This window comes from Bos mutus, chromosome 28, assembly GCF_027580195.1.
Source record: "Bos mutus isolate GX-2022 chromosome 28, NWIPB_WYAK_1.1, whole genome shotgun sequence".
Lineage (NCBI taxonomy): Eukaryota > Metazoa > Chordata > Mammalia > Artiodactyla > Bovidae > Bos > Bos mutus.
This window is the reverse complement of record NC_091644.1, coordinates 23375556-23398935: the sequence shown is the minus strand read 5'-3', so window position 1 is coordinate 23398935 and position 23380 is coordinate 23375556. Positions and strand designations below refer to the sequence as shown.

Below are 23380 nucleotides of genomic sequence, written 5' to 3'. Positions count from 1 at the left end.
AATACAGTGTTGGAAATGTGGTATAGCATGTGTTTAAACAGGCAGACAGATGAAGGATTCTAACTTTTAGCTCTGAGACCTGGAAGCTACCATCATTGGATACTGGGGGTGGCAGAGTCCCTCCTAAATCAGAGGATGGAGGTGGAGGAGTTTAGTTAGTTTCTTAGTTTCTCATTTCCAAAATGAAGGTAACAGTGTGACTGTTCTCAGAGCATTGCTTATATATAAAACAATTAATATCTGGTCATTACTGAGAGCTTGATAAATGTTAGTTATCACTGATATTATCATTATTCTCCTATAATCAGCACAGAAGAGAAGAATAAGAACCTTGTCCAAAAAGTGCCCCATCTGCTCAAAGTTTAAAATAAAGACCTTGACTCTGCTCAGTCTTCCATTCAGTGTTGCTCTCCTGGGAAAATTACTATTGATATTACATATATGTGCTTGAGAATCAGCATATGAAGTCCTTCAGACTATGCAAATCAGAGTGTTTTCTTTACTACCAGTATTAGTCATTTATTGCTTAAAACAGGTATTTGTTTATTAATTTAGTGCTGTTCTTAAGCATTTTGGTAACATATTGACCTGTTGTCTTCTTCTCCACACCTTCAAATCCTATGCTATCAGAGATGTTAGTTTTGCCAAAATGATCCCCCAGAATTTTGGGGTGGCTTAAGTTCAACAAAGGTCCATGTAGTCAAGGTTATGGTTTTTACAGTAGTCATGTATGGATGTGAGAGTTGGACTGTGAAGAGCTGAGCACCGAAGAATTGATGCTTTTGAACTGTGGTATTGGAGAAGACTCTTGAGAGTCCCTTGGACTGCAAGGAGATCCAACCAGTCCATTCTGAAGGAGATCAGCCTTGAGATTTCTTTGGAAGGACTGATGCTAAAGCTAAAACTCCAGTACTTTGGCCACCTCATGTGAAGAATTGACTCATTGGAAAAGACTCTGATGCTGGGAGGGATTGGGGGCAGGAGGAGAAGGGGACGGCAGAGGATGAGATGGCTGGATGGCATCACCGCTCGATGGACGTGAGTCTGAGTGAACTCCGGGAGCTGGTGATGGACAGGGAAGCCTGGCATGCTGCAATTCGTGGGGTCGCAAAGAGTTAGACACAACTGAGCGACTGAACTGAACTGAACTGAAGTTCTATTCTGTGAAGCAATTGAATATTTCTGAACTATTACATTTGCATAAATACTCTAATGTTGAATAAACATATTTTTATGCCCCGTCTTTCTTCATTCTAAGAGTTAAATGTCTCCATTTGCATTAGCAACAAGTCCAAGTATCTATCTGAAGACTGTTTACCTTATGCTGAATGCAGTTAAGGACAGCCCAAGACTTATATTGTACAATTCTTCTGTTACTCATCAGCCATGGATGGACCAAACTAACCCTGGCTCAGAAGCAAAGATAATTTTCTTCTTCAAAGCCCTTATCAAGTGCCACTGCTGAAAACATGGATGAACAATAAGCAGTCTTATGATATGCAGAGGAATTATCTCACTAAAAGGAGAATATTTTCCTAGACTTCTCCTTACATGTAATTTGAAATAAACATTTATAACAATTAGATGAATAATATCACATCATGAAAACTATATTAGCTAATACTATGATTACTGCTACTACTGCTGTTGCTGCTGCTACTACTACCACCACCAGTTAATATTTAATGGGCACCTGCTATGGTGGCTCAGATGATAAAGTGTCTGTCTATGATGTGGGAGACCCGGGTTCAATCCCGGGTTTGGGAAGATCCCCTGGAGAAGGAAATGGCAATCCACTCCAGTACTATTGCCTGGAAAATTCCAAGGACAGAGGAGCCTGGTAGAGAGGAGTCCATGGGGTCGCAAAGAGTCGGACAAGACTGAGCAATTTCACTTTCACCACTATACATATGTATGTATATATATATATATGTATATATATATATATATGTGTATATATATATATATATATATACATACACACACACATATATACCAGATATGATCTTAAGACCTTACAGAGTAATTTATTTTCCTCCTGGAAGTATTTATCAGCCAAGGATTAACATTTCTAGCCTTATCTGGAAAACTCAGCAGTGGCCACAGGACTGGAAAAGGTCAGTTTTCATTCCAATCCCAAAGAAAGGCAATGCCAAAGAATGTTCAAACTACCGCACAATTGCACTCATCTCACACGCTAGTAAAGTAATGCTCAAAATTCTCCAAACCAGGCTTCAGCAATATGTGAACCGTGAACTCCCTGATGTTCAAGCTGGTTTTAGGAAAGGCAGAGGAACCAGAGATCAAATTGCCAACATCTACTGGATCATGGAAAAAGCAAGAGAGTTCAAGAAAAACATCTATGTCTGCTTTATTGACTATGCCAAAGCCTTTGACTGTGTGCATCACAATAAACTGTGAAAAATTCTGAAAGAGATGGGAATACCAGACCACCTGATCTGCCTCTTGAGAAATTTGTATGCAGGTCAGGAAGCAACAGTTAGAACTGGACATGGAACAACAGACTGGTTCCAAATAGGAAAAGGAGTACATCAAGGCTGTATATCGTCACCCTGCTTATTTAACTTATATGCAGAGAACATCATGAGAAACTCTGGACTGGAAGAAACACAAGCTGGAATCAAGATTGCCGGGAGAAATATCAATAACCTCAGAGATGCAGATGACACCACCCTTATGGCAGAAAGTGAAGAGGAACTCAAAAGCCTCTTGATGAAAGTGAAAGTGGAGAGTGAAAAAGTTGGCTTAAAGCCTAACATTCAGTAAACGAAGATCATGGCACCCGGTCCCACCACTTCATGGGAAATAGATGGGGAAACAGTGGAAACAGTGTCAGACTTTATTTTTCTGGGCTCCAAAATCACTGCAGATGGTGACTGCAGCCATGAAATTAAAAGACGCTTACTCCTTGGAAGGAAAGTATGACCAACCTAGATAGCATATTCAAAAGCAGAGACATTACTTTGCCAATAAAGGTTCGTCTATTCAAGGCTATGGTCTTTCCTGTGGTCAGGTATGGATGAGAGAGTTGGACTGTGAAGAAAGCTGAGTGCCAAAGAATTGATGCTTCTGAACTGTGGTGTTGGAGAAGACTCTTGAGAGTCCTTTGGACTGCAAGGAGATCCAACCAGTCCATTCTGAAGGAGATCAGCCCTGGGTGTTCTTTGGAAGGAATGATGCTAAAGCTGAAACCCCAGTACTTTGGCCACCTCATGGGAAGAGTGGACTCATTGGAAAAGACTCTGATGCTGGGAGGGATTGGGGGCAGGAGGAGAAGGGGACGACAGAGGATGAGATGGCTGGATGGCATCACTGACTCGATGAACGTGAGTCTGGGTGAACTCCGGGAGTTGGTGATGGACAGGGAGGCCTGGTGTGCTGAGATTCATGGGGTTGCAGGGTCAGGCACGACTGAGCGAATGAACTAACTGAACTGAACTGAACTGATAGAGATGTTGGAGGCTTCACAGTGAGATTTGAGAAAGTACATAAACCCTTGTTCTGAGTAACTATGTAAATAAAAGGTCTCTAAGAACTTGAATCAAACTTAAATGTGAGAATGAAGTGAAAACTTCACTTTAAGTCACTGAGAATTGGGAAGTGTTTGTTATGACAGGAGAATGTAACTTAAGTTGACTAACTCAGTGCAGTTGACTAGAAAAGCATTAAATTTCTATTTTTCAATTATAGATATTCTTTTCTGTGCTCTGTGATGAGAACCTGAGGCAAGACTAAAAAAAATGATTTATTTTTGTGCGGACGGGGCATGGATTTATATTCTACATGTGCTTGCAAACATAAGTAAATCTCCTAAAACATTCACAAAAGGATGTCAGTTTTGTCATTAGCAATACCATACATGTGAGCATGCGTGTGTTTACACACATATACACAAACATAGTTAAAGTTTGCAGTGTATGAGTGATTTCTAAACAATATGTGTCCTTCTGGAAAAACCACAGAGCCTTTGCATATATTTGGCGATGAATTGCCTGTGACCCAGGGCTTGACCAAAGCCTTTCCTGCAACATTTAATATTACAAAGAGATAATTAATGCACTTGCTGTCCTTGGGTTGTCAGAGCATTGTTTTTGTCATCAGCTACATCATCAGAAAGCAGCATTTCTAGATCATATTTTCATAACTCCCTACAGAAAAGCTTTGACTAAACCGAAGTTTAGTTAGGTTTTTTGAGGGTCAATGTAAGAAATGTCTATTTGAACGTCTGTCTTTTATGGACCCCTAGGTTAGGACATCATTTATTGTGTTATCAATTGTTACTCAAATAGTGAACAAGCACAATAAATTTCTTTTTAAAATTTAAAGCCTGATAGCCTTTTTCATCTCTCTGAAGAAATTTCTATGTTGCTTATCATCAAGCAATGAAAACTATATTATATAGTTACTTATTTACTTCCAGTTTAATATACTCAACTAGAGCCATTTCCTCAGAAGCTTGGTAATATACTTTTTTGTTGTTTTCTTAAAAAATATTCTTTATGATCTAAGTTTTAGCATTTAATTCTTATATATTTCTTGATTCATGAAACAAGTAAAGTTTTTCTGAAGCATGAGGATTCACAAATATAATTCACAATGTGAATTAGCATTTCCTAAAATTAACCTTTTTTTCTTTTTTGCCTGTCTTTTCTTTCCAACTGAATTATTTGAGAACTTTGGATTGTTGACTGACCTCCATATTGTTTCAGGGCAGCAAAGTGAGAATAAATGTATATTCTATATTTACAAGTGCAAAGGGACACAATGAGCTCTATAACCTGAGGCTGGATGCACATTTTCGCTCCCATCACTTACTAACCATGTGACATTTGCAAGTTTACAAGTGTACTTTTAGCATTGTTGAGAGGATAAGAGAATATATACAAATGTGTCAGTAAGAGTGGTGTCTTCAGCAAATTCTCCTGTCACCTCTTCTCTTTTCTCTAAAGAAAATGACAGTAAAGGACACAGCAATGCTAGCATGTGTCTTCAGAGTAGGTACCTACAGAGAGAGCTTGAAAGGAATTTATGCATTTGGTTTACTGAAGGTCTGTTTTCAGGAAAAGGGTAGGAAAGAAAGAGGAATAGGGTGGGTGAGGGTAGAACTAAATAAGAACATGACTAGTCTCAACCAGAGGCCTGCTTTGGCATGACTGCATAGTGAGCTGTGAAACTGCATAGCAGAACTGACTCCACCTTGAGGTGAGGAGCCTGGCCTTTTGTTTCCTCTTAAGTCAGTCACCGGCTCTGGACTTCCAGGCATGCAGGCATGGGGGTACATAACCACCCAGACAGAGTGATTCCTGTTTGGCCGAGAACGATTATCCAGAGAGGGGAGAAGCTGTGAGCTGTCAGTAGCCAGCACTTGTGGCAGCTGGAAGATGGGAAAATGACCACATAAGGGGATCCTAGCAGGAGTAATGGCATCAGTAGCAACACTATCAGTTTTCTCTTAATTCTTACCTTCCCTTAGACCAATAGTCCTCACCCAGAGACAATTTTGCATTTGGCAGTGTCTGAAGACATTTTTGGTTATCACAACTGACTGAGGGGTTGAGGGTGGGTGCTGGCATCTAGTGGGCAGAGTGCCAGGATATTGCTAAATATTTCACAATGCACAGGACAATCCCCCAGAAAAAAAATAATTGCTGTTGCTTAGTTGCTTAGTCATGTCCTACTCTTTTGCAATGCCATGGACTGTAGCCAGCTGGGCACCTCTCTCCATGGGATTCTCCAGGCAAGAATACTGCAGTGGGTTGCCACTTATCTAGGGGATCTTTCCAGCCCAGTGATTGAACTCGAGGCTTCTGCATTGGCAGGCAGATTCTTTACCACTGAGCCACCAGGGAAGTCCTAGAATAAATAATTATCCAGACCCAAATCCCAAATGCCAAAAGTGCCAAACGAGAAATCCTAGAATAATCAGAAACATAGAAGTCACTATGTAATATTTACTACTAACAATTATTGATTTACTATTAGTATTAACATTATTCAGACTTTAGCAATCAAAAGGGAAAACTGTGGGGTTGTATTGATTTTGCACACATATACACAAACACATTCTCACAGGAACTTTTTATTTTCTGAATATAACTACTACTACTTCATAATCTACAACAATAAGCACAAATGCAGCATGAGATGAGTCAGACTTAAATGAACGCTTCCACAAATGCCATCCACACTGCTTTGTGTGTTTTTTGCTTTGTGTGTTTTTTTTTTTTTTTCATATCTCTTTCAGTTTTGCATCTGTCTCTTTCTGCCCATGCCTTTATGGGATTTGACACCAATACTTTGTTGTCCTAGAATCTTTTGCTCCTTGAATTTTTCTCCCCACTCTCCCGCCTTTTTTTTTTTTTCCTGCACTTTTTTCTCCTTGGTTTGCAGATGAACTCAGGATGAACTGAACATCAGGGTGTTTGCATCCAGTTCTGTTCTTTTCCTTCAGCTGCACTTTGTCTAATGGAGAATTTGGCACCATCGTAGAGCTGTCAAATCCATCATGCACATTTTCATGTCCTCTCTTCCCACCTCTTTGAAGTTCTGTGTTTCAGATTGTTTAGCACAAAAGAGAAATAATGAATTCCCTCTCTTCTTCTCTAAGGATTGTTAACAATTAACAAGCTAATTTTTTTTCCTAAATCAGAAATAGTCTTTTCCATTGTTTTATATTCTTCAAATATTTTTCTTTTTAATAATATCTAACTATCTGACATACAGTAAGAACATGGGAATAATTCTGAGAGGTAAATTTAACAATAAAGACTCTCACATCACATATTTTTCTTTCTTTCCCCACTCTATTTCTTTTCCTATTGCCTCCTATTAGCTTCTCATGTTAAAGGGGAAGGTGAAAAGTGTGTTCTGATTAGGCTTTCTAAAGAATATGGGATCATTAAATTATTATTTTTATAAATAATGCTCTGTTGTAGTCAGTGTTTTCTACATCTTTCAGTTAAAATTATTCTTTACCTCTTGACATCCACAGCAACTATCCGAGCTAAGTATTCAAAGACCACCTCCTGTCATTCTGGCACTGACCCCCCTGGGATGCTAAAGAGCTTACTTTCAGTAGTGATGGAGTAAAGAACATAAGTTAGATTCTAGTCCTGACTCTGTTGTTAGATACCATCATGCACTGAGACAAGTCATTGATAGTTCTTGACCTATTTCATAGTTTGTAAAATTGATTTTAATTAGGTAGTTATAACATGAATAGATTATTTCTAAGATTCCTTCAAGTGCTATTACATATATCTGGATGCATTTGGAATACACAAACCAAGAAATATATAACCAAGAAAATCTAACCCATTCTGATATCAGCTCACCTAAACACCAAGACAATTTCATAGTCCACGTTACTACAATGCAAGGGGAAAGAAAAAGAGAAAACAACAACCCCATATCCTTTTTAGTTTTTAAAATATGTTCTTTTGGGAGTCTGGGATTGACAGGTTATACTGTGCTGTGCTAAGTTGCCTCAGTTATGTCTGACTCTTTGTGACCCCATGGACTGGAGCCCACCAGGCTCCTCTATCCATGGGATTCTCCAGGCAAGAATATTGGAGTGGGTTGTCATGCCCTCCTCCAGGGGATCATCCCAACCCAGGGATCGAACCCATGCTTCCTGTGCATTGTAGGCAAATTCCTTACCGGGGAAGACCTTGACATGTAAAACTGGTATATTTAAGATAGATAACCAATAAGGACGTACTATATAATGCAGGGAATATGGCTCAATATTCTGTAATAACCTAAATGGGAAAAGGATTTTAAAAAATATATATATATATATTTGTATATGTATGACTGAAAATTAAAAAAAAAAAACAAAAAAACAGCCTTTGAGTTACTGATGGCTGTGGTTTAGTCACTAAGATGTGCTCGACTCTTGCAACCCCATGGACTATAGCCTGCCAGGCTCCTCTGTCCATGGAATTCTCCAGGCAAGAATACTGGAGTGGGTTGCTATTTATTTCCTCCAGGGGATCTTTCTGACCCAGGAATTGAATCCAGGTCTCCTGCGATGCAGACAGATACTTTACTGACTGAGCTACGAGGGAAGCCCACCAATAGATTTAACTCTCAGGAATTTTGAGAGTTTGCAGTTTGTTTTTAATGCTAGATAGGCAAATGGAAATAACAGACCTTAGGAGGCTTCCCCTTAGGCCTTAGACTTAGTTACTAAACCACCAAATCTATTGGCAGTGTCTTCTTCCTTCTCTTTACTTTTTTCTCCTTGCCTTTCTCCTTATACCTCTCTGCTTCTTCATTTCTTTCGTCTCTCCTCATTCCACTTCATACATCTCCTAGTCCTTTTTAAAATCTCTAAATCCTTCAGTTGGTTTTCCAAATCTCTTCATTTTTCCAATTTTCTTGATGACTACCAAAGAAGGCAGTGGGTTCAGAAAGCTCCTTAACTAATTCCCTTAATGTCTGAACATGGTAAGCACATTAACCTACTAAGTCATTCTGAATGTAGTTCATTGCCAGGGTTCTGTAGGCCCTAGTGCTCTTTCGGTCAATAAATGTATTGTTGCTCTTCCTTACCGTTCCTAGTTGAATGCACACTGTCCCTTGATTTCAGCTAAAGTTAAATTGCTACTGTTTGGCAAATTTTTCCGTCTTGCTGACCTTTCCCCCCTGACTGATTAGTTTTATTATTTATCCAATTTTTAAAACTGTGTCTTTGGCACACCTGCCTCTGGGTAGACAGCACAATTAAACACATTAAGGGAAATGCACAAAACATGGTAATTGTGTAATTAATCAGTTCTAGGTAATATAACAAATTGCTAGCCTAGAAGCATAACACTTAGAGAAAGGGCAATTTTAAGAATTTAAAACCATTTTAATCATTAGACTTTTTCTTTTGAATTTTACATACATATATGTGTGGGCTAGGATATGAAGGTATTTATTTCTTTATAGCAAGACTCCTTTCACAAAGTAAAACAGCTTCCCCACTTGGCACCATGCTTGAGGACACTAGAGAAACAACTGATGGAGAATTTATGGGAATGTCCTTAGGTAACCTAAGTACATTTTAATCTTCTTAGAGTTATATTTATAATGTATTCCTAATTAGTACATTAATAAGTCAAAGAGGCTATAGAAAATGATCTGCAACAGTACATTTAATTACATGGTTTCATTGTGCTTTGCTATCATTTTTTTTTTCAATTAAGCTTTTATATACTCCCCCATTTTTTGTGAAAGAAGATAGCCATAGGAAGGCCACACTGGCTTCATTTGCATGTGACTGAAGGATAAAATGAAGCTGTCAGTTTCCATAAGCCACGCAATGTCCTGAAGCTCAGCTCTGGCAGAACAATGTCTAGCATACATCAGGTAGTATATCTGATTATTATCTCAAACACTGCGGGAAAACCTAGTATAAGTTACCATCTTTTCTCTCTCACTGCATATTCAGTATTCAGTCCACTATGGCCTAAGTTTTGCTTTTGTCTTATTGCATCTGTTTTAGAAAAGAAAAGATATCTTAGAAATATGAAAGCCAGTATGCACTTTAAGGTTCAGTTAACTTGAATTTTCTGTGTTGGTAGACATTGACCACTGTATCATCAAGCATTGAAAAACATTTATGGACTTTAAAGGAGAAATTATATTAAAAACAGGTAATTAGAAAATATAAGAGCATTGCTGTGATTTTGGTCATCACACAGGGTATGGTATATAATTGGTAGTTGTCACTCAATATCTGTTCTCTTGGCATAGAAACAAAACTCTGATTTAGTTGGAGGAAGCGAAGTGCCTAGATTAAAACACACAGAAACAAACAGATTTTACAATTTGCAGTGTCCTCTGCAGTTCCACATAGCCATATAACTAAAGTTTTGCCAATAATATGTAAGAGAAGGCATTTGGAAGAGACTTAAAAAAACAGATGTAAGGAATGTTTACTTCTGTTTCTCTTCATTTTTACTGTCTGGAATATAAATGCCATAGCTAGAGTTAGAGAAGGCATATTTTGATTCTTATAAAAATGAAAGCCAGAAGCCAAGTATAATAAAGTGGAAAGACATAAATGCTCAATTCCCTGATGACTCTGAAATTAACATTTGGGACTGCCCATTCTGATTATTTTTTTTTAATGGAGATAGTAAAATCCCAAATCCTTTAAACTGCCACAACCAAATCTCTGTATCTGATACAGGCACACCAGAATCACATGTTGAGGAAAAACATTCTTTCTGGATCTTTGTCTCAGCTATGTTTGGTCTTTCGCATACTTCCACTGACTGATTTATCCTTCATACCTCTCTCCTCAGTTCCAGAACCATACGCCCAACTTCTCCTAGACTTTTCTCTTCTGATACCTCTTACTCACTTATGACTAAGTCACTTATGACTAAAGACTGAATGAGCTGTCTTACCCTTCCTGGTCTGCTCTTTTTTCTATATATAGTTTTTGGCTAATGATGACACTTTTAACTAAGAAAACTACCAAATCTTAAAAGATTGGGGGGTAAGTCTTAATTCTTCCTACTTCATCCTTGATACTCAGTAGATTACTGATTCTAATGCTTTCTGCCTCAGAATTTTTTCTTGTAAGGAAAAATTTTCTCCACTCTCACTAATATTGCCTTAATTCAAGTTCTCACTGTTAATGATCTTGAAGTATTTTTAAAAATCTAAATAATCTTCTCTCTTCCAGTTCCTCATCTTTCCATCTATCACCACCCTATCAGAATAAAGATGTAGCATACACACACAGAGAAGCACACACACACACAGGAATATTACTCATCAGTACAAAATAATGAAATTCTGTCATTTGCAAAAACATGAAAGGACCAAGAAGGGTATTATGCTTAGTGAAATAAGTCAGATAGAGAAGGCAAATACTGTATGCTATTACTTATGTGTAGAATCTAAAAAAAAAAAGAATAAATATAGCATAAAGAAATAGACTTGTAGATATAGAGACCAAACTAGAGGTTACCACTGGGGAGAGTGATGGGGGTAGGAGCAAGATGGGGGTAAGGCGTTAAGAGGTACAAATTACTATGTATAAAATTAATAAAATTCAAGAAGCTTCCCAGGGTAATAGAAATGAAACCAAAAATAAACAAATGGGACCTAATCAAACGTACAAGATTTTGTACAGCAAAGGAAATGATAAAAAAGACAACCTATGGAATGGGAGAAAATATTTGCTAATGATGAAACCAAAATTGTTTAATTTCCAAAATATACAAACAGCTCATAGAACATAAAAACAAACAACCTAATCAAAAAATGAGCAGAAGACCTAAAACACATTTCTGCAAAGAAGACACAAAGATGGACAGTTGCTGCTGCTGTTGCTGAGTTGCTTCAGTTGTGTCCGACTCTATGCAACCCCATAGAAGGCAGCCCATCAGGTTCCCCCGTCCCTGAGATTCTCCAGGCAAGAACACTGGAGTGGGTTGCCGTTTCCTACTCCAAGGCATGAAAGTGGAAAGTGAAAGTGAAGTTGCTCAGTTGTGTCCAACTCTTCGCGACCCCATGGACTGCAGCCCACCAGGCTCCTCCGTCCATAGGATTTTCCAGGCGAGAGTACTGGAGTGGGGTGCCATTGCCTTCTCCCAAGATGGACAGTAGGCCCATGAAGAAATGCTCAATGTCACTAATTATGAGAGAAATGCAAGTCAAAACTACAAGGTACCACCTGACACTTAGACATTTAGATTAGAATGACACTTAATGACACTTTATTAAGAAGTCTACAAATACCAATGCTGGAGAGGGTATGGAGAAAAGGCAACCCTTCTACATTGTTGGTGGGAATATAAACTGGTATAGTCACTATGGAAAACAGTTTGGCGGTTCTTCAGAAAACTAAAAACAGAAGTACCTTATGATCCAGTAATTCTATTACTGGCCATATACCTGGACAAAACTGAAACTCAAAACACGTGCACCCCAATGTTCACTGAAGCACTATTTCATTGAGTCACTTAGTTGTACAGTGTCAGTCAGTCAGTTCAGTTGCTCAGTCATGTCCGAGTCTTTGCGATCCATGAATCGCAGCATGCCAGGCCTCCCTGTCCATCACCATCTCCCAGAGTTCACTCAAACTCATGTCTATCGAGTCGGTGATGCCATCCAGCCATCTCATCCTCTGTCGTCCCCTTCTCCTCCTGCCCCCAATCCCTCCCAGTATTAGAGTCTTTTCCAATGAGTAATTTACACTTTTGTATGGTGTAAATTAGTACAAAATTATAAATCAACTATGCTTCAGTTGAAAAAATGCAAGAATTATTTTGCAGCACATGGAAATGTAACTATTACTCTATAAAAACTTTAGAGTATAATCTAAAAGAACATTGAACCACAATGTTATATACCTGAAATGAATATAATATTGTAAATCAGCTATACTTTAATAGAAAATAAAAGGTTAGGGATTATTTTTTGAAAAGGTAGCTTCAAATAATACATGTATTTGTTTATATCAATCTCAAACTTCAACTTTTTCAATTACTCTCAGTTGCCTACACAATAAAGTTAAAATGCTATTAGTAATCCTGAAACAGCCTCAGTTTCTTTTAAAGCTCCTCTTCTATTTCCCATCCCTCATAACATATGCCAACAATACCAAGTACAATTGTTTCCAATCAGTTTAGATTGTTTGCTATTTCCACGTAAAACCTCATCTTTCCCTATTTGTATCTTTATACTTCAGCTGTTCTATCTACCTCAAATCCTTGTCCTCTCCTTTCCTCATAAATATACAGTTGGTTTATTTTTTGCCTGTTTCTTTTGCTTTTTACTAATGAAGGATCAAATTAGAGTTGAACCACTTTTTGGAGCTGTTTCTTTTTCACTCATCTCATCAGTGGAATTAATTATTCCTTCACCTCTTACCATGTGCTTGTGTGTATTTAACCATCATATGGTGTGTTACATCTTTGTATATTTAGATGTATCTTATATTCCCTGATAGCTCAGTCGGTAAAGAATCTGCCTGCAGTGCTGGAGACCCCGGTTCAATTCCTGGGTCGGAAGATCCACTGGAAAATGATAGGCTACTCCGACTGCAGTATTCTTGGGCTTCCCTTGTGGCTCAGCTGGTAAAGACTCTGCTTACAATACAGGAGACCTGGGTTCAATCCTTGGGTTGGCAAGAGCCCCTGGAAAAGGGAAAGGCTGCCTACTCAAGTATTCTGGCTTAGAGAATTACATGGATTGTAGTCCTTGGGGTCGCAAAGAGTCGGACACGACTGAGCTACTTTCACTATGTACTTCAATTTTGCACATGTTTGATCATCTTGAAGGAGGAATGATATATTCATCTTCGCATCTCGCGATGTTCTCAGATGCCTAGTACTGAGAAGATGCTCAATTCATTGTTGGGGTTTTGGACAAACTACACTTTGGTGTCCTTAGAAATGAAGTGCACAACTTCAGGATAAATGCTTGAAATACACATAAGAATCATTAGAAAACAAATTTAATTAAATAGACTATTATTAGAATGATTTCAAATTCTTTATGTTATTAACTTACTTTTTTTATCCTAGACTAATACTCCAGATCCAGAATACACTGTGCATTCATTCCAGAAATATATTCTATATACTCCAGTAATACACTTTTTAACCAAATATATTTGTTAAAAGTAATGTTTCATAAATCTGATTTTGGAATGCAAACTTTGAAGGGTATAGATTTGAATACCAAATTTCTGTAATTTTTAATGGGTTTCCCTGCCTTAGAGTCATGCTTATTTCCTTTCAAAAGACCTCAAAAAAAAAAAAAAAAAAAGACCTCAAAGAAAAACAATGACTTAGATTAGGACTGCTCAATTTAAAGAAGAAAGAAGACAAGATGAGAACTCAGGGTCACTGAGAAAATAAAGCAATTGGGCTTTGGCATACACAAATTAAAGGAATTTTAAAAGCTTTCCAGAATCGACCTGCAAGCAGATGGCAGTAAAACATGTAAAAAGGTGCATGACATGCTCCCTTTCTTCAGATTTACTTTTTCTAACGGAAAATTTTGGGTGCAATGAAGACAAAATAGAATTGCATTTGCAATGCTATTCCTCATTTTATATAATGACTCAGCTTTTAAGTTTCAAATCATGATTCTAAATGACTCATGCTTAATCTATCTGTAAAATATACAAAGTTCATGAATTTGAATCACCAAACAGGAAGGATACCAACTCAATTTGTACATCTGGAGGAAATTATATTTGGAGGAAAAATTAATGGTAATACATTTTAACATAATGTATAAGCTGAACTTCTGTCAGCATTTTTGAAATCTTAGCTTTAGACAACATGAAGAAATACATATATAATTGGAAAATAAATTTCATATGTATTTAGACCTTGTGAATAATGGTGAGTGTATGAAATTGAGAAAAGTAAACAGAAGACAGGCTTGGGTCTAAAATATACTTTTTACACATTTTAAGTACTATAATATTAAGTGAGAAAATGAAGACTGAGTGCCTAGTAATCCAAAATAAAAATACATTTTTATGTGTATACGTATACACACACTGTTTGTATACATACATATATATAGTCATGCATGTATTCATAAACACACATTTCTGTGTTGACAGACAGTGAGAAATGGCAACAACCTACTCAAGTATTCTTAACTGGAGAATCCCATGGACAGAGGAACCTGGGGGACTATAGTCCATGGGGTCGCAAAGAGTCAGATATGACTGAAGCAACTAAGCCTGCAGACAGTGACTACTTAAAATGCATTTTCCTTTGAAGAGTGACAAAGTACCAATATAACACAGGCTATGTTGGTTGGTGTTACTGTTCTTGCAAAATTTGAATATCAAGGAAATTAAATTTTTATCTCTAATAATTCCTTGGACATAATTTCCAAATATATTCACTTGTGATTTTTGGTCTTCAGTTTATCAAAGATTTAAGCATGTCCACATGAACAGAGGCTGCATAGACATTTGAAGGTAAACTGCAGTTCTGGTATTCACTAATATAAACCTAATGAACTTTGTTTCAAGTGGGGCATTGTACTTGCACCATTTTAGTTCCTTGATCAGGTATTGAACCTGGGCCTTGGGCACTGAAAGCACAAAGTCCTCACTGCTGGACCACCAGAGAATTACCTTTGCTTTTGTTTTTGCAGCTATGTTCTTTTTTGTTGTTGTTGTTAGTTTAGGAACTTACCTGGTGGGCCAATGGCTAAGACTCCACACTCCTATTGGGTTTGATACCTGGTCAAGGAACTAGACCCCACGTGCCGCAGCTAAGAATCTGTATGCCACACCTAAAAATCCCACCTGCTGCAACTAGGACCCGGTGCAGCCAAATAAATAAACATTTAAAAACAAAATGTTAGCTCATTGGGGGAAAGTCCAAAGTCAGGCTAGAGAGCTCCTAGATGTACATATTTATATTTATGCTGTTATAATTTTTAAAAATCTGTCCTCATGAATTTAATTTCCTAGAAGGTTTATGATGTTTTGCTTTAACTTAAATTTATAATCTTGGTCCATGTCCTTCTCAAAGTCACTGATAACTGAATCGAATATAGATATCAAATGTTATTTTATTACCATCCTCACTCAAAAAAAATGATCTACCGTTATTAAAAGATGAGTAGAAAAGGTAGACATTATTTTGACCATGGTCATTTTAGAGCAGTTTGAAACTCAGGTTCACCAAGTAATCTATGAAAGTTTCTCTAAATCTATTCATGTTCTACCATACTCCGGTGTCACAATTACATATGGAGATAACAGTTTCAAGACCTGAATTTCTATGATATAAAAAGTTGCCAGTCCAGGTTCAATGCACGATACTGGATGCTTGGGGCTAGTGCACTGGGATGACCCAGAGGGATGGTATGGGGAGGAGGAGGGAGGAGGGTTCAGGATGGGGAACACATGTATACCTGTGGCGGATTCATTTTGATATTTGGCAAAACTAATACAATTATGTAAAGTTTAAAAATAAAATAAAATTAAAAATAAAATAAAATAAAATAGAAAAAAAATGAATGATGGGAAATGAATATTACTTAACAGTGAGAAAGCAATTATTTCATGGGTCTGCAATTCCACAGGCACTTATTTTTTTATAAAAATTAAAGGATTCAATTCAGAGTTGCATCTGTATACTTTCTGAAATCTAGATACCATGCTCTAAATTAACATTCAATCCTTACTCAAGTGGCTTCCAGAACCTGATTCATTCTAAAATCTTTGAAGTAAATAAAGAGAAGCTGTACTGACTTAACATTTCTTTAAGAAATCTGACATGATTTCTTGCTATTCCAGTTTCATGAAGTTTTATATATACTTGTTGAATTTCTTCTAACCTACATGACCCTATAAGAATTGGTGGGGTAAGGTGGGTTGTAGCTGCTGTTTCAAGCATCTTCCACATGTGATGTGTAAGTGTGGCGTAGCACTCACCGCTGACATGATAAGCTCTCCCCCCAGGTTCTGAATCTCAGCTTTAACTTGACTGCAGATCTTCAGCTGGTGAGAGTAGAACTTAATCTGTTCCAGGTAGGCCAACAAGTCCTGTTTGCACGATGGATCCGGGCACTAAATATGTATGAGAGATTAAATGAAAATATCAAAACAAAGAATTAATGCAAACCGAGTAAACACTGAGACTACAAGTACCTTTAAGGCCCCAACTTTATTTTCATTGAGTCCCATTACTTAGACCAAACCCATGTAGATTTTGATATGCTTTCCCCATTAGCAGAGTTTATTCATGTTCCAACCTTAATTACTTCAGCATTCTAAGTCACTTCACTCGTGTCCGACTCTTTGTGACCCCATGGACTGTAGCCTGCAGGCTCCTCTGTCCATAGAATTCTCCAAGCAAGAATGCTAGACTGGGTTGCCATGCCCTCCTCTACTTCAGCATAGATAGAAGAAATAGACATGAAATGGTACATAAAAATAACTGCCTTTAATTTATCGTAATGTTAGAAGCTTTTACAGTTCATTTTTAGGTAAATCTAAAGAAGTATTTAAAATGCAATGATTCCTTTCTTCTAAAGTTGCTATCAGAATACTCCTTGGGACTCATAGCTCTGCATTGTCTGTCCTGTGTAATTAATATTTATATGGGCATTAAAACACATCTGTAACAGGACATATATTATGTCCTGTTACTTTCAGAATTTAATGTTCTAATGGTCTTAGACCAAAGAAATAATTTCTGTAGTAGCTAACAGCTATGGATCTACTTGGAGACAAGGATCAGGCAGCATACATGTTTTAGAGATGTATTACTTTACCCAAAACAGTCTCCTACATTATTTTATCTTCTGTAAGGAATTTCCTGGAGCAGAGCTTAATCACAACACGATAAATATCTGTGGTTATTCTTTGTGTTTATTTAATTAATTGTGTTCTTTCTCCTATACAATTAGAACAGATTTTTTAAAATCCCCAATAACTTAATTTCACTTTAAATATAATACATATTCATAAGGATATGGAAATACGAACAGTAATTTATATGCAAAGATATTCACTACAGCATTACTTACAATAGCAAAATTTGGAACTAAATGCCCTATAATAGTGAAAAGATTAAATTAGGATACATAGCTATATAGTGTGATATTATATAGTCTCAAAAATAATATTTTCAAAGGAAAATATTTTTGGAAAGTGAAAAAGTTCAGTATTTAAAATTTCACATGATGCGTTAATCAAACTGTTTAAAAACTGTTTTTATATTTGTGTTTAAAACAAAGTGTAAAATAAATATGTGAATGTGAAAATGGTAAATAAAAATGGTACCAGTATTTTTCACTTTTTTCATATTTTACATATCTTAATATTATAGTCTTAAAATATATTGATGCTAGTCACTCAGTCATGTGAAACTCTTTGTGACCCCATAGACTGTAGCCTCCTCTGTCCATGGAATTCTCCAGGAAAGAATACTGGAGTGCGTTGCTATTCCTTTCTCCAGGGATTTTCCCAACCTAGGGATCGAACTCAAGTCTCCTGCACTGCAGGCAGATTCTTTACTGATTGAGCCACCAGGGAAGCCCTTAAAACATATTACTTCTATAACAATAAAATGTTATTACTGAAATAGTTTTAAATCTAATAACCAAAAATAAAAACTGAAAAGTAAAATGAAAGACAGGACAGCATTTCTGCTTTTCCATAGTAATTCATAAGCTAGAGTCTTAATGAAACATTTCTGAGAATTTTATTCTCTTTTATATTTGCTAAATAGACTAGTCTACATAGCTCCAAAATATGTTGACAAGATGAGAACATATGCCCTTTAAGTGAAAAAGTTATTCAACAGAGATAGCAAAGTTATAAATTCTACTGTAGAAATACTATCAATATTTAGAAAGGAATGGACAGATGAGTGAATTTATGTGTACATGGTACCCAGTCAGAGACACAATCAGATAAGATGATAGAGAAAACTTGAATTAAGGGTGTTTCTCAAGTTCTAAGGGCTTCCCGGGTGGCTCGGCAGTAAAGAATCTGCCTGCGATGCAGGAACCACAAGAGACAGGGGTTCAATCCCTGTATCAGGAAGATCCTCTGGAGAAGGAAATGGCTACCCACTCCAGTATCCTTGCCTGTAGAATCCCATTGACAGAGGAGCCTGGCAGGCTACAGTCCATAGGGGGCAAAGAGTCAGGAGCAAGACTGAAGCAACTTCACACTCAAAAAAGGAGCAAGTAAACAAACAGAATTTTGTGCTCACCAGGACCCAGGAGAAAAGAGCAGTGACCCCACAAGAGTCTGACCCAGACTTGCCCCTGAGTGTCCAGGAGTCTCCGGCAGAGGTGGGGTCAGCAGTGGTTGGATGTAGGGCCACATACACCATAGGTGTAGCAGTGCATGCATGGGACCTTTTGAAAGGGGTCACCATTCTCTTCATTATCCCCACTGTAGTCTGGCCTCAGGTCAAATAACAGGGAGGGAACACAGCCCTGCCCTTCAACAGAAAATTGGATTAAAGATTTACTGAGCATGGCCCTGCCCGTCAGAATAAGACCCACTTCACCCTTAGTCAGACTCTCCCATCAGGAAGCCTCCATAAGCCTCCTATCCTTCTCCATCAGAGACCAGACAAACTGAAAAGAACAATTACAGAAAACCAACCAATCTGATCACATAGACCACACCTTGCCTAACTCAGTGAAACTATGAGCCATGCCATGTAGGGCCACCCAAGACAGACAGGTCATGGTGGAGAATTCTGACAAAATATGGTCCACTGGAGAAGGGAATGGCAAACCATTTCAGTATTCTTGCCTTGAGAATCCCATGAACAGTATGAAAAGGCAAAAAGATAGGACACTGAAAGATGAATTTCCCAGGTGAAAATATGCTACTGGAAAAGAGTGGAGAAATAGTTACAGAAATAATTAAGAGATGGAGTCAAAGCAAAAACAACACCCAGCTGTGGATATGACCAGTGATGGAAGTAAAGTCCGATGCTGTAAAGAGCAATATTGCATCAGATCAGATCAGATCAGTTGCTCAGTCATGTCCGACTCTTTGCGACCCCATGAATCACAGCACGCCAGGACTCCCTGTCCATCACCAACTCCCGCGTTCACTCAGACTAATGTCCACCGAGTCAGTGATGCCATCCAGCCATCTCATCCTCTGTCATCCCCTTCTCCTCCTGCCCCCAATCCCTCCCAGCATCAGAGTCTTTTCCAATGAGTCAACTCTTCACATGAGGTGGCCAAAGTACTGGAGTTTCAGCTTTAGCATCATTCCTTCCAAAGAAATCCCACGACTGATCTCCTTCAGAATGGACTGGTTGGATCTCCTTGCAGTCCAAGGGACTCTCAAGAGTCTTCTCCAACACCACAGTTCAAAAGCATCAATTCTTCAGCGCTCAGGCTTCTTCACAGTTCAAATCTCACATCTATACATGACCACAGGAAAAACCATAGCCTTGACTAGACGAATCTTTGTTGGCAAAGTAATGTCTCTGCTTTTGAATATCCTATCTAGGCTGGTCATAACTTTCCTTCCAAGGAGTAAGCGTCTTTTAATTTCATGGCTGCAGTCACCATCTGTAGTGATTTGGGAGCCCAGAAAAATAAAGTCTGACACAGTTTCCACTGTTTCCCCATCTATTTCCCATGAAATGGTGGGATCAGATGCCATGACCTTCATTTCCTGGATGTTGAGCTTTAAGCCAACTTTTTCACTCTCCTCTTTCACTTTCATCAAGAGGCTTTTGAGTTCCTCTTCACTTTCTGCCATAAGGGTGGTGTTATCTGCATATCTGAGGTTATTGATATTTCTCCCGGCAATCTTGATTCCAGCTTGTGTTTCTTCCAGTCCAGCGTTTCTCATGAGGTACTCTGCATATAAGTTAAATAAACAGGGTGACAATATACAGCCTTGACATACTCCTTTTCCTATTTGGAACCAGTCCGTCCGTTCCATGTCCAGTTCTAACTGTTGCTTCCTGACCTGCATACAAATTTCTCAAGAGGCAGGTCAGGTGGTCTGGTATTCCCATCTCTTTCAGAATTTTCCACAGTTTATTGTGATGCACACAGTCAAAGGCTTTGGCGTAGTCAATAAAGCAGAAATAGATGTTTTCTGGAACTCTCTTGCTTTTTCCATGATCCAGTAGATGTTGGCAATTTGATCTCTGGTTCCTCTGCCTTTTCTAAAACCAGCTTGAACATCAGGAAGTTCACGGTTCACATATTGCTGAAGCCTGGCTTGGAGAATTTTGGGCATTACTTTACCAGCATGTGAGATGAGTGCAATTGTGCGGTAGTTTGAGCATTCTTTGGCATTGCCTTTCTTTGGGATTGGAATGAAAACTGACCTTTTCCAGTCCTGTGACCACTGCTGAGTTTTCCAAATTTGCTGGCATATTGAGTGCAGCACTTTCACAGCATCATCTTTCAGGATTTGGAATAGCTCAACTGGAATTCCATCACCTCCACTAGCTTTGATTGTGGTGATGCTTTCTAAGGCCCACTTGACTTCATATTCCAGGATGTCTGGCTCTAGGTGAGTGATCACACCATCGTGATTATCTGGGTCATGAAGATCTTTTTTGTACAGTTCTTCTGTGTATTCTTGCCATCTCTTCTTAATATCGTCTGCTTCTGTTAGGTCCATACCATTTCTGTCCTTTATCGAGCTCATCTTTGCATGAAATGTTCCTTTGGTATCTCTGATTTTCTTGAAGAGATCCCTAATCTTTCCCATTCTGTTGTTTTCCTCTATTTCTTTGCATTGATCGCTAAAGAAGGCTTTCTTATCTCTTCTTGCTATTCTTTGGAACTCTGCATTCAGATATTTATACCTTTCCTTTTCTCCTTTGCTTTTCACTTCTCTTCTTTTCACAGCTATTTGTAAGGCCTCCCCAGACAGCCATTTTGCTTTTTTGCCTTTCTTTTCTATGGAAATGGTCTTGATCCCTGTTTCATGTACAATGACATGAACCTCATTCCATAGTTCATCAGGCACTCTTTCTATCAGATCTAGGCCCTTAAATCTATTTCTCACTTCCACTGTATAATCATAAGGGATTTGATTTAGGTCATACCTGAATGGCCTAGTGGTTTTCCCTACTTTCTTCAATTTAAGTCTGAATTTGGCAATAAGGTGTTCATGGTCTGAGCCACAGTCAGCTCCTGGTCTTGTTTTTGCTGACCATACAGAGCTTCTCCATCTTTGGCTGCAAAGAATATAATCAATCTGATTTCGGTGTTGACCATCTGGTGATGTCCATATATAGAGCCTTCTCTTGTGTTGTTGGAAGAGGGTGTTTGTTATGACCAGTGCATTTACTTGGCAAAACTCTATTAGTCTTTGCCCTGCTTCATTCTGTATTCCAAGGCCAAATTTGCCTGTTACTCCAGGAATCTGGAATGTTAGGTACATGAATCAAGGCAAACTGGAAGTGGTCAAACAGGTGATGGCAAGAGTGAACATGAACATTTTAGGAATCAGCAAACTAAAATGGACTGGAATGGGTGAATTTAACTCAGATGACCATTATATCTACTACTATAGGCAAGGATCCTTTAGAATAAATGGAGTAGCCATCATAGTCAACAAGAGTTTGAAATACAGTACTTGGATGCAATCTCAAAAACAAGAGAATGGTCTCTGTTTGTTTCTAAGGTAAACCATTCAGTATCAAAGTAATCCAAGTCTATGCCCTGACAATAAAGTTGAAGAAGCTGAAGTTGAATGGTTCTATGAAGACCTACAAGACCTTCTAGAACTAACACCCAAAAAAGATGTCCTTTTCATTATAGGGCACTGGAATGCAAAGTAGGAAGTCAAAAAATACATGGAGTAATGGGCAAATTTGGCCCTGGTGTACATAATGAAGCAGGGTAAAGGCTAACAGAGTTTTGCCAAGAGAAGGCACTGATCATAGCAAGCACCATCTTCCAATAACACAAGTGAAAATTCTACACATGGACATCACCAGATGGTCAATACTGAAGTCAGACTGACTATGTTCTTTGGAGCCAAAGATGGAGAGTTCAGTTCAGTTCAGTCATGTCCAGATCTTTGTGATTCCATGGACAGCAGCAAGCCAGGCCTCCCTGTCCATCACTAATAGAATTTACTCAAACTCATGTCCATTGTTGGTGATACCATCCAACCATCTCATCCTCTGTTGTCCCCTCCTCCTCCTACCTTCAATCTTTCCCAGCATCAGCGTCTTTTCAAACGAGTCAGTACTTCACATTAGGTGGCCAAAGTATTGGAATATCAGCTTCAACATCAGTCCTTCCAATGAATATCCAGGACTGATTTCCTTTAGGATGGACTGGTTGGATCTCCTTGTGGTCCAAGGGACCTAAGAGTCTTCTCCAAACCACAGTTCAAAAGCATCAATTCTTCGGTATTCAACATTCTTTATAGTCCAACTCTCTAGCCTTGGCTAGATGAACCTTTGTTAGCTAAGTAATACAAAAAATGCAAAAAGGCAAAATGCTTGTCTAAATAGGCCTTAAAAATAGCGAGAAAAGAAGAGAAGTGAAAGGTAAAGGAGAAAAGGAAAGATATACCCATTTGAATGCAAAGTTCCAAAGAATAGCAAGGAGAGATATGAAAGCCTTCCTCAGTGACCAATACAAAGAAATAGAGGAAAACAATAGAATGGGAAAGACTAGAGATCTCTTCAAGGACATTAGAGATACTAAGGGAACTTTTCATGCAAAGATGGGCACAATAAAGGACAGAAACGGTATGGACCTAACAGAAGCAGAAAATACTAAGAAGAGGTGGCAAGAATACACAGAAGAACTATACAAAAAAGATCTTCACAACACAGATAATCACGATACTGTTATTAGTCACCTAGAGCCAGACATCCTGGAATGCAAAGTCAAGTGG

At 38.2% G+C, this 23380-nt stretch overlaps 1 protein-coding gene across 5 annotated transcripts in view; it reads right to left on the bottom strand.

The window, feature by feature from the left end:
• CTNNA3 (catenin alpha 3) overlaps positions 1 to 23380 on the bottom strand; it is a 1958943-nt gene that overhangs the window by 51332 nt on the left and 1884231 nt on the right. For all 5 annotated transcript variants that reach the window (XM_070364862.1, XM_070364864.1, XM_070364866.1 and 2 more), the window contains one exon: positions 16448 to 16582. In XM_070364862.1, the coding sequence (XP_070220963.1) occupies positions 16448 to 16582 (135 nt within the window). The remainder of the gene's footprint in view (positions 1 to 16447; positions 16583 to 23380) is intronic.